The 12252-nt window shown below is 48.4% G+C and overlaps 1 protein-coding gene across 1 annotated transcript in view; it reads left to right on the forward strand.

The window, feature by feature from the left end:
• LOC149470711 (uromodulin-like) overlaps positions 1–12252 on the forward strand; it is a 100064-nt gene that overhangs the window by 11322 nt on the left and 76490 nt on the right. The window contains exons 5-6 of the mRNA XM_089661634.1: positions 924–1183; positions 1262–1387. Of these exons, the coding sequence (XP_089517760.1) occupies positions 924–1183; positions 1262–1387 (386 nt within the window). The remainder of the gene's footprint in view (positions 1–923; positions 1184–1261; positions 1388–12252) is intronic.

Consider the following 12252-nt stretch of genomic DNA (forward strand, 5'->3'; position numbering starts at 1 on the left):
AAGCACAGCATACAGAGTACAGCAGTCACGAGTACAACATAAAGCACGGCATACAGAGTACAGCAGTCACGAGTACAACATAAAGCACGGCATACAGAGTACAGCAGTCATGAGTACAACATAAAGCACGGCATACAGAGTACAGCAGTCACGAGTACAACATAAAGCACAGCATACAGAGTATGGCAGTCACGAGTACAACATAAAGCACGGCATACAGAATACAGCAGTCACGAGTACAACATAAAGCACAGCATACAGAGTACAGCAGTCACGAGAACAACATAAAGCACAGCATACAGAGTACAGCAGTCACGAGTACAACATAAAGCACAGCATACAGAGTACAGCAGTCACGAGTACAACATAAAGCACAGCATACAGAGTACAGCAGTCACAAGTACAACATAATGCACAGCATACAGAGTACAGCAGTCACGAATACAACATAAAGCACGGCATACAGAGTACAGCAGTCAGGAGTACAACATAAAGCACGGCATACAGAGTACAGCAGTCACGAGTACAACATAAAGCACAGCATACAGAGTACAGCAGTCACGAGTACAACATAAAGCACGGCATACAGAGTACAGCAGTAAGGCGCAGGGTATGAATTGCTGGCTAAGAGTATGATATGTACAACATTCCACTCATTGTTTGGGCCAATCAGATCACTCAGTGATATTTGGAAGTCAGGGAAAAGTGATCTAGTGTGAAAAAAGGTATAAAATAAAATTGGGCTCTGTACATGATTTTTCTGAGCAGAGCTGGTTTTGACTAATGACATTGCTAAGCTGAGGATATCAGGACTTTGATGGGCGGTCTTATTATTTCTTATACTATTATTAGTCTTTATAACTTTATTTGGAGCATTCAATTTCCATTTCTACTTTTCAATAAAATATTATTTTTTCTTTCAGAAACCAGTGAAGTTATCACCGATGACAAGAGTGTTTTTTTACAAAGCATAACAAGAAACTATTGGGATGACACTGCTAATAATTACTATAACCATCTAACAAACTGCAATCAGTCCCTCCTCTATGGGCTGAAGAGAGCTCTGGAGATTTCCCCCGCTGAGTCCATCATTTTGGTTTTTACAGCTGGCTCCATGACAGATTACAATGACACTCAGCTCCTGTCTGATATTCATACATTGCTGGAGGAAAAGAAGTCCCAAGTAAGAATCTTCCATGTAAAGTCATACATCGTCTACGTATCTCTGATCCATAGCTAAACATTTTATTTCTCTCTACAGGTTTATTTTCTTTGGTTCCCATGGTGGTATTGTGCGCAGGGGGCTCCCCAGCTTGATGTATTTCATGACATTTCATCTCGTAGTTATGGAGAATGGATAAATACGGGTTATACTGATATTTATAGGGTAAGAATCATATTAGAATCATAGTAAGCATACAGTAGAGAAGGCAAATATATTTTGGTGGTGGATGTATGAGATTCAATTCCAAATATACTGTATGCTGTACATCTGTAGATTGCAATGATCTGAACTGTCATAGGTTTAGTTCAGCAGGGATTTGGTGAACTTTAAAGAAGTTCATGTGCTGAATGTGAACCCCATTGAAATCAATGGAAACAGAATCTGTCAAATTGAAAATGCTCATTGATAGCATTGAGGTGGGCACTGCCATTGGGAACGTGTACCAATGTAAAAAGTGTGCTTTTAAAAATTTGTTTGGTGAGCAGCAGTGTTTTTTTTAAGTGCTTAAATTGAAACAGTGGGGGGCGCTCGTGAGCAGCAGCCAGGATGGCTGCCTATTAACTTACTGTCTCGGCCACCGGACAAATCGGCCGATTTCTGACCCTCAGGGGGGGTCCCTCCGCTTCCTCCCTGTCCCCCTGTCCTTCTAGCACCCTGATGGGGAAAAAAACCCCGGCTGCCCGCACCTCCAGCGTCCGACGGACCGTTCGGGAGGTTGCGGCCTACCCGCCGGAGATCGCGGGTGAAGCCGCGGCCTCGATTTTGGGCCGGCCGCCGGAGGCTTCCAGGACCCCGGCCGCGGATTCGCGGTTTTCGCCCGGGACAACAGCTGAAGCCCTGGCTGCAAGTTTGGGTCCCCTGCCATCACTACCTGCAGGTGAGATGGATCCTGGCAGTGGGGAGGACCTGGATCCCGAGCCATCCCGGCAGTCACACATTCCATCCCTGCGGGATGCCGAGCTCCTGCGCCGCTTTAAAAGTATGTTGCAATCAGAATTGTCCTCCGCTACCTCCAAGCTGGCCGACCGTCTTTCGCGGGAAATTCGGGATTTGGGCAATCGGACGAATGATCTCGAAGATAAAATGGACGCTGCGACCACGGTCATTGAAAATCACGAACAGGACCTGTGCGACCTTAAGAAGGAATTGGCGGACGCACTACTGCGGCTTGAGGATTTCGAAAACCGTTCCCGCCGTGGCAATTTGCGGTTAAGGGGTATTCCGGAAACGGTCACGGATCTTACCTCCACTGCTACTGCTCTGTTTCAGGAGCTGACACCCGCTATTCCCATTGACCGGCTCGAATTTGACCGCATACATCGTTCTTTGGGCCCCAGACGACCGGATGGGCCCCCGAGGGACATTATCATCAAGTTTACTTATTACCGCACTAAGGAAACTATCCTCTTGGCGGCCAGAAATAACCCTGATCTTAGCTTCCAGGGGCACCGCTACCAGCTTTTCGCAGACCTCTCTCAGACCACTCTCCAGAAGCGACGCCAGTTGAAGCCCTTCACTTCGGTCCTGGTGAAACACAGAATTAAATATGCCTGGGGCTTTCCGTTCCGCCTCACCTTCACCTACCAGGGCCGCAGTCATTCTGTGGCTACGCCGGAGGAGGCCCATTCTCTCTTGGAATCTCTACATCTTCTCTCGCTGGAAGCTGCTGATCGGAGCCCGGCTCATTCATCTGGATCCTCGGCAAGGCCGCCCGCTCTGGGCCGCATCTGGGAGCGGTCGTCCACCAGGAGGGGGGCTCTCCCTCAGACCCCTTCGCGATCAAGTCCTTCCTGTTCTTCTCCAGGCTGAAGATGCGCCTTGGAACTCCCACATATTGTCTCACCGAGGGACTACCCTGACGAGATCGTGAGTTTGGCCCTTAGGGCCCCCCCGGTTTGTCAACATTCTAGGTTGAGACTGCTCCGGCTTGCCCCTTTGGGTTTCATCCCGGGTTGGGGGGGGGGTCTCTTCCTGGACTTAGGAATCGGGACTTTTTGCTGCCGCAGCCTGTTTTGGGTCCATGTGATGGTGCTTGGGTCTACGTTTGTGGCCTTGGGTGATGGTTCCCTTGGGCTCCGGGGTGGGAGGTTGACCCGGTGGGCCTGGTTGGGTGGAGGGGGGTTGGCCCCTGTGGTTCTCCGGGTTTCTCTGGGGAGGTTATTGCGGAGGTTCCTGTTCCTGGGACTTTTAGTTTATTAAGATTTACTATATTCTATTATGTACATTGCCTTTTTGCCCCCTGAGGGCTTCTGTTTTGATGTTTCCATTTGCAGCCATTTGTCCGGTGGTAGAGTTACCCCTAACTGTATCCTTCATGTGTAGGATGCACGTCACCATTGGTGTGACACGATTGCACTGTTGTGTATACTTTTTGTGTCTTTTTCCTTTTTTCTTTCTTTGTTCTTCTCTTTTTCTCTGTTTTTTTTTGTTTTTGTTTTCTGCAGGGTTCCGGGACGCCATGGTCCGATCGCCATTGGGAGTGGAAATTGCTGGCTGCTTTGGGCTTTTTTCTGCTGAGCGTGTTGCGTTGATACCGCCATGGCCTCACCCCTTTTGAAAATATATTCACATAATGTTCAAGGCTTCAATTCGCCTCAGAAGCGGGCTAAAGTTTTTCATCATCTCAAGTCGCAACAAATTGATGTGGTATGTCTACAGGAGACCAGGTTTTCTCAGTCCTCCGCTCCGCGTTATCTTTCACCTCACTATCCCATCTTTTACACGGCCTCGGCTCCTGAGAAGCGTCGGGGTGTTCTGATAGCTTTTAAACGCAATCTCCCCTTTGTCTGTGCTCGGAATATAGCGGACCCCATGGGTAGGTATTTGCTTCTGCAAGGCACCCTCTGGGACCAGGAGGTTACCTTTGTCTCTTACTACGCGCCTAACCGTTTCCAGCATAAATTCTTTTCGCATCTTTGCACCATTATTTCTCGACACTCTAAGGGTCTTCTTCTTGTTATGGGGGATTCGAATGTTACCTTGGATTCCACACTGGATAGGCGCTACGCACAAGGAGCGACCCCCTCTCATGACTTGGTGCTGGAGGCACGTATGCGCTCTCTTTTGCGGACAGCGGGGTTAGCGGACGTCTGGAGGGAACTTCATCCAACTGAATGCGACTTTACGTTCTATTCTAACCCTCATGACAGTTTTTGTAGAATTGATCATATATTCATGCAGGTCCAGCAACTCCCCTCGGTCCGGCGGATAACTATTCCCTCCTCACCCTGGTCAGACCATGATCCTTTGGTACTCCTCCTTGCCCTTTCTGGGTCAGAACGACGCCCTTTTCATTGGCGCATCAATGACTCTTTACTGACCACTCAGGCTACCTGCCAAGAAATAGAATTCTTCTTACGGACATATTTTACGGAAAACTCGGGATCGGTCTCTTCAGCAGTGCCCCTATGGGAAGCGCATAAGGCCACGGTGCGGGGTCATGTTATACAGCTGGCTGCGGTCCGGAAGCGGGAGCGGGAACGTCGACTCTCGGAGCTTCATTCTCTCCTGGCCTCTGCGGATGCGCGTTGGAGGTCATCTCCATCCGTGGCCCATAAACGCGCTCGGGACGCTCTGGCGACAGAATTGGACCTCCTTGCCTCTTCGGAGGCGGAACGGGCCTTGCGTTGGACCAAACATAAATTCTATTCGTGTGCTAATAAGCCCGGTCCCATGCTAGCCAGGAAACTAAATTCTGTGGGGAAACCCCATAAACCGATTCGGCTTCGACTTTCCACGGGTGGCTGTACTTCTAATCCCAAGCAGATTGTTTCCCGATTCTCGGACTTCCTTTCGCGCCTTTATGCTGCCCCAGATCCCTTCCCTGTGGCCCAGGCAGAGGCATTCTTTCAGGACCTCCATCTTCCTGGATTAACCGAGGCAGCACAGGCGGCCCTCAACGCAGGTGTCACCGTACCGGAAGTGCTACAAGCAATCAAATCTTTACGGTCCACTGCGGCCCCAGGTCCAGACGGCTTCTCCGGTCTCTATTATAAAAAATTCTCAGTCCTTTTGGCACCCTTTTTAGCTGCCTACTTTAATGAGTTACGACAGGGCTCCTTGCCCTCTCCGGACGCACTTAGGGCACATATCTCTATGATTCCTAAGACAACCGATGATGTCCAGGAACCGCAAGCCTTCCGGCCCATCTCTCTTCTTAATGAGGACTTGAAAATATTGGGCAAGATCCTTAGTTTTCGCATCAATAAATATTTGTGTAGCCTGGTCCACAGGGACCAAGTAGGGTTCGTCCCCGGGAGGCAGGCGGGTGATAACGTCCGTAAGGTGGTCCATCTTATACATTTTCTGCAACAACGGAAAATCCCAGTATTCTTACTGTCCTTGGACATATATAAAGCTTTTGATTCTCTATCCTGGGAATATCTGCGGTTTGTCCTGTCTCGCTGGGGTTTCGGGGATTCTATTCTCTCATGGATTCAAGCCTTGTATTCCTTTCCTTCGGCTTCCGTTAAGTACGCTGGATATTTCTCGGATCCCTTTCCTGTTGGGCGAGGGACAAGGCAGGGCTGCCCACTGTCCCCGGCACTCTTTGTCCTGGCGCTTGAGCCACTGGCTTTAGCGCTCCGGACCGACTGCAATGTATCGGGGGTTCCATACGCGGGACAGGAGTTTAAGCTGAGCCTCTTTGCGGACGATGCCCTCTTGACCCTTACTAATCCTCTGACGACGCTTCCTAATTTGCAGGCAATTCTTGAGCGCTTTTCCTTGATCTCGGGTCTACGTATTAATTTGGATAAAACCGTTGCTCTCAATATTACTTTGGCTTCAGATTTGGTTTCACGCCTACAATCCCATTTCCCTTACCGGTGGGCTTCCTCTTCTCTTGAATACTTGGGCATTCGCTTGACCCCCACCTATGACTCCCTTTTTGCTGCAAATTATTATCCTCTGCTTAGCTCCTTATCTTCTCTTATGCATTCCTGGCAATTTCCGCACCTGTCTTGGATAGGACGGGTTCACTCAGTGAAAATGACCATCTTGCCGAAATTGTTATATTATTTTCGCACCCTCCCAGTGCGGGTTCCCCCTCATTTTCTTCGGTTGCTTCAGGCGAAGTTTATGCGTTTTATCTGGGCCAATAAGCATCCCAGAGTTTCTAGAAATACGCTCTTTGCTCATAGACTCCAAGGTGGTCTTGGGGTACCCAATGTAACTAAGTATTATCAGGCGAGCCAAATTGCCCCGCTGTCTATGTTGCACGCTTCCTCCGACGTTCCTCTCTGGGTCCTGCTGGAACTACCTAATTGTGCCCCTATCGCACTATCGACACTTCTATGGCTTCCCCCTGCCCTGCGTCCTACGGCGCTGAGTCCGATGTTGCTCCATGGCCTACGAGTCTGGGACTCAGTACGTTACTCCAGTGGTCTGATGTCGCCTTTCTTGCCCTTGCTTCCAATCGTTAATAACCCTCTTTTCCCGCCGGGTCTAGATCACCCGAGGGCATTTTCTTGGTGGGTGGCTCATGGTTTCTCACAGGTGCAACACTTTTTGATTTTTCGGTCCTTTCCCACCTGGAATGTCCTCCGGGAGTCTCGGGATGTTCCCCCAGCGGAATTTTTTCGGTACCTTCAGTTGCGGCACTGGCTACTCTCGCTGAGGGCCACTTCTGCTTTCCCATATCAGAAATCTGCCTTTGAACGGCTTTGCCAGCAGTGTCCGGGCGCCCCAGGCCTTATCTCCCTTCTTTACGCAGCTTTGAACAGATGCTCGTCGCACACTTCTCTTTCATATGTAGTTCAGTGGGAACGCGACCTGGGAGTGGCTGTGGATCCGGAGGACTGGAATAAGGCCTGGTCACTCATAGCTAAATGTTCGTTTAATACGACCACGCTGGAAGCAGCCTATAAGGTATTGTTTCGTTGGTATTGGGTGCCGGCTCGTTTGGCCCAGGCTAACCCTGCCTGTAGTGATCGATGTTTTCGGGGTTGTGGCCATCGTGGCGATGTACTGCATATCTGGTGGTCATGCCCGAGGTTGGTTCGTTTTTGGTCTCGTGTGTTTGGCCTCCTTTTCACTTTGTTTCATCTCTCCATACGCCGGGATGCTCGGTATGCTTTGCTTCATTGCCCCATACCGGGCCTCTTGGCTCGTCAGCAGCGGTTGGCTTCCTATTTGTTTTTATCGGCCACTAGGACAATTGCCCAGGCCTGGAAGAGTCCGTTTGTACTTTTTCAGGGGGTGCGGGATCGTATGACTACTATGATGCTCAATGAACAGATGTCGAGTATATGCAACGACTCTCAACATAAATTTTTGACAATATGGGAGCCGTGGTTGCAATATGCCTTTCCCACGCTCCCCCCTGCCAGTATAGGGAGGTGAAGGAGTTTTGTATTGGCGCTCATGGACCCCTGCTCTTTGGTGTGTGTGTTTTTTTTTTTTTTTTCTCTTTCTTTCTTCTCTGCTTTTCTTCTTTCCTTTTCTGTTTGTTTTGATGTGACAGTGGACAGCTGTCTTTAGGTGCGATAATCTGGGTTTCACTGATGTTATTGTAACCTATGTGCCATTGATAGCCCCTACGTGGGCATACGTTTTGCCTTATTGGAATTAGAGCGTTGTCTGCTCTATTATGCATTTTCTATCGGTGCAATTGATAGCCCCTGTGTGGGCGTGTTTTGTTGCCTCTGTTTTATACTGTTTAAAATTAATAAAAACCATTGAAATACAAATTGAAACAGTAAAAATACTTTTATTATTGCCCCGGGGTGACCTAATCCTGCCTGTAAGGGGGTGTATCTGTGATGTATAGAAAGCCCTGCAGCAGTACTGACATTTACAAAGGAAAAAGGTTTCAAAATTGTTGGCAGAAGACATAACTGATACAGTAGCTCTTTTGTTTAGAAAAGCACACAGACCCCTCCAAGTTTCTGTTATGCATTTTGGGGGTCCTTAGGAGAGGTTTGTGTGTTTTAGTATTATCATTATCAGTACTTCAGACGAAAAAAACCTGAAAAAGTGAGTAGTTCCCCCAAAAATTCATAAAAGACCCAAAGGTGTTTTAGGCAATGACATTGATGAAACATCGAGACATCTATTTCTATGAGGAAAGCGTTTCTCCCTACAATCTCTGGATCCTAGTGTAGTACTATGGATGTCATTGGTGAAATACGCACAAAGCTCAGGCTATTGTTTGCTCTCATTGACACTATGCTGACAAGTCTGGGTCCATTGCTAGAAAATGTGTCCTTTCTTGGCCAATAGTGTACATGCCCACTGTGACAGTATGAACGGCAAACTGATGGATGGACGGTATGTGTCACCTCGCATGAGATCATACTGTGAGGTGTAAGGTGGAGTCCACTCCGGGTTTTCGGGGCCACAATGGCAGAGGTGGTTCCGGACCAGAGTTTGGGCTCCACTGATGACCACCAGCAGGTGATACAAAAAGGGCAGGGCTGGAGCAAGGAGTCGCTCGTGGCCTGGGACTCAGAGAGGTATTCTGAGAGAGCTGTGTGTATGGACTATACCTACAAGAAAAGGTTTGCTGTTATTTTGTTTTGGTGACAGGGAGAAGCCCTTCACCTCTGAGAGAGGAATCATCTTTTGTTTAGTTAGTGCCTGGATGGCAAGGGTTTATTTTCATGTTTTGTTTATTTTCTGCAAACCTTTTAAATAAAGCTGACAACCAGTCAGATTTTGATGAAAGCCTGCTGTGCGGTCTACCTTTGTCCCAGGGAAGGAGATCCCCCACCTGAGCTAACCCCACATATGGTGGAGGATGCGGGCAACTTCCTGAGCAAGTGGGAAGATGGAGGAAATAATAAGAGCCTTACTGCAGGCCAATGCAGTACAATGGGAGACAAATCGCCAGTTTGCGGAGGCCCAACAGGCACAACATGAGGCCTAAAAGGCACAACATGAGGCCCAACAGGCTCAACATGAAGCCCAACAAGCAGACCGAGAGCTCCTTAAGCAGGTGGCCCAACACCTGTTAGAATTAAAGAAGGAATCTGCAGATCCGCTGCCAGGGGAGCAGAAAATGGCGCGGGCCAGTTATGTTTTGCAGAAGATGACACCTGCGGATGATGTGGAGGCCTACCTCACAACTTTTGAAAGGGTTGCTGTTCGGGAAGGATGGAAAAAGGAGCAATGGGCAGGACTGCTTGCGCCATTTTTGACAGGTGAATCCCAAAAAGCCTATTATGACCTGGAACCAGGGGATGCCCAGGACTATGAGAAACTGAAGGCTGAGGTCCTTGCACGCCTGGGCGTCACCATTGCAGTCCGGGCTCAGCGGGTGCATCAGTGGCATTACAGGGCTGACAAACCACCCAGATCTCAGATGTTCGATTTGATACATCTCTCCAAAAAATGGCTCCAGCCAGAGGTATTGTCAGGCCCTCAGATTGTGGAGTGTGTGGTCATGGACCAATATTTGCATGCACTCCCTGCCACTTTGAGGAAGTGGGTCGGCCGTGGAGACCCTAAATCTGCAAACGAGCTGGTGGACCTGGTGGAGAGATATGCAGCCGCTGAGGATTTTTTTCATTCACCTGGGCCGTACCCCAATGTCACTAGGGGTGGAAAACTATCCGGAAGATCCGGTAAGACTGTTCCATGGGCCAAAGGCTCAGAAAAAAATGATAAGACTATTGTGTCAGATAATGAGACTGTAGGCTTAGGACCTAGAGACTGGCCAAATAGGTCAGGAAGGTCCTCAAAGCCATTTAGAGGTCTAAGCACTGAACATATAATATGTTATCGTTGTCATGCGTTAGGTCATATTGCTGCAAACTGTCCTTTAAATGATGAACCTATGCAATGTGAAAATGCTTATTTAGGAAAACGCATGTCTCTTTTTGCACAGGTGGTATGTACTGCAGCATGTCAGAAACGCATGGAAAAGCAAATGTGTGTGATTGCCATTGATGAAAAGCCAGTAACTGTTCTGCTAGACTCGGGTAGTGTTGTGACCTTAGTTAAGAGTGATTTGGTAAACCCTGCAAGCTTACACCCTAGCATGATTGGAGTTATTTGTATTCATGGTGATACACGTAATTACCAGACTGCTATGGTGAAGATTGATACTCCCTGGGGCCCTGTGACCCATTCTGTGGGGGTGGTGCCCTCTCTGCTTCATGAAGCCATAGTGGGGAGAGACTTTCCCCATTTCTGGAAGTTATGGGATAAGGAGGGGAGTCAGGAAGACCGAGCTCCCCCTGCTGGGGAAACGCCGGAAACTCCTGGACTCACTCCTGACCCCTTTGACGGCAAGGTGGAAGGGGAAACTGTGGGTGTGTCCAAGGAAGGTGTAGACCTTTCTCCTTTTTCTGTAATGGCTGGGGAGCAGGAGGAGTTGGATCCAACCCCAGACATTGAGGAGATAGAACAAGAGATGATCGCTGGCTCTAGTGAGAGTGGACAGAATGTGGTGCCTGACCTAGAGGTCAGAAAAGAGGATTTTTGTACGGAACAACTGAAAGATTCCACACTTAATAGAGCCCGTGAAAACATTAAAATGATTGATGGGGAACCAGTTGAAAATGATGTAGGGGTGTCTTTTCCCTACATGGCTCTTAACAATAACTTGCTGTATCAAGTGGTAAAGCAAGGGGAGGAGGTGGTAGAACAGTTAGTGGTCCCCAAACCCTTTCGCCGGATGGTACTAGATTTATCCCATGGGCATATAATGGGTGGACACCTGGGTGTAGAGAAAACAAAGGAGAGAATAACCCAGAGATTCTTTTGGCCAGGCTTACATGGAGACGTCAAAGCGCATTGTGAGTCATGCCCGGAATGTCAATATTCTGCGCCTTCACCCCATTTTCGTAGTCCGCTAGTACCTCTACCCATAATTGAAGTACCGTTTGAAAGAGTGGGCATGGACCTAGTGGGTCCAGTAGTAAAGTCTGCCCGGGGCCATCAGCACATACTGGTGATACTTGACTATGCCACCCGGTATCCGGAAGCCATCCCCTTGCGTAATACCTCAGCTAAAAATATCGCCAAAGAGCTTGTCCGGGTGTTTAGTCGTGTAGGTATTCCAAAGGAGATATTAACGGATTAGGGCACGCCATTTATGTCTAGAGTTATGAAAGAGTTATGCAAACTGTTCAAAATCTCCCATTTCCGTACCTCGGTCTACCACCCCCAAACCGATGGGCTTGTGGAAAGGTTTAACAAGACCCTCAAGAATATGTTAAAAAAGGTGGTGGACAAAGATGGGAGAAATTGGGATTTTTTGCTACCATATCTCATGTTTGCTATACGGGAGGTACCTCAGGCATCTACAGGATATTCACCTTTTGAATTACTGTATGGTAGACATCCCAGGGGATTGCTAGATGTTGCAAAAGAAACCTGGGAGACAGAGTCCACGCCCTATAGAAGTGTCATCGAGCATATCTCACAGATGCAGGATAGAATCGCAGCTGTCATGCCACTTGTTCGGGAACACATGGAGCAAGCCCAGGAGGTCCAGAGAAGGGTTTATAACCGGGGTGCCAGGATCCGTACCTTCAACCCTGGGGATAGAGTGCTGGTGCTAGTCCCCACCGTGGAAAGTAAATTCCTCGCCAAGTGGCAAGGTCCCTTTGAAATTAGGGAGAAAGTGGGGGAAGTAAATTATAAAGTTTACCAGCCAGGGAAAAGGAAACCCGAACAAATCTATCATGTTAATCTCTTAAAACCTTGGAAAGACAGGGAAAGTTTGTTGGCAGTACCAAGCCCCCAAAAGAACGTGATTCCCGTGGCCCCTCAGGTACCTATAACGGAAACCTTGTCAGTAGCCCAACAAATTGATGTTAAGGAGTTTGTGAGGAAAAATGGAGATTTCTTCTCTCACCTACGTGGACTGACGACGGTCATACAGCATGACATAGTTACCCAGCCCGGGGTCCGCGTAAATGTCAAGCCCTATAGAATACCCGAGGCCAGGCGGGAAGCGGTGGCAAAGGAAATAAAGGACATGTTAGAGTTGGGAGTGATTGAGGAATCTCACAGTGAGTGGTCGAGTCCCATAGTGTTGGTCCCAAAACCAGATGGAACAATTCGTTTCTGTAATGATT

This window comes from Staurois parvus, unplaced genomic scaffold (genome assembly GCF_062004578.1).
Source record: "Staurois parvus isolate SC_StPar_1 unplaced genomic scaffold, SC_StPar_1.0 ptg000034l, whole genome shotgun sequence".
Classification (NCBI taxonomy): Eukaryota; Metazoa; Chordata; class Amphibia; order Anura; family Ranidae; genus Staurois; species Staurois parvus.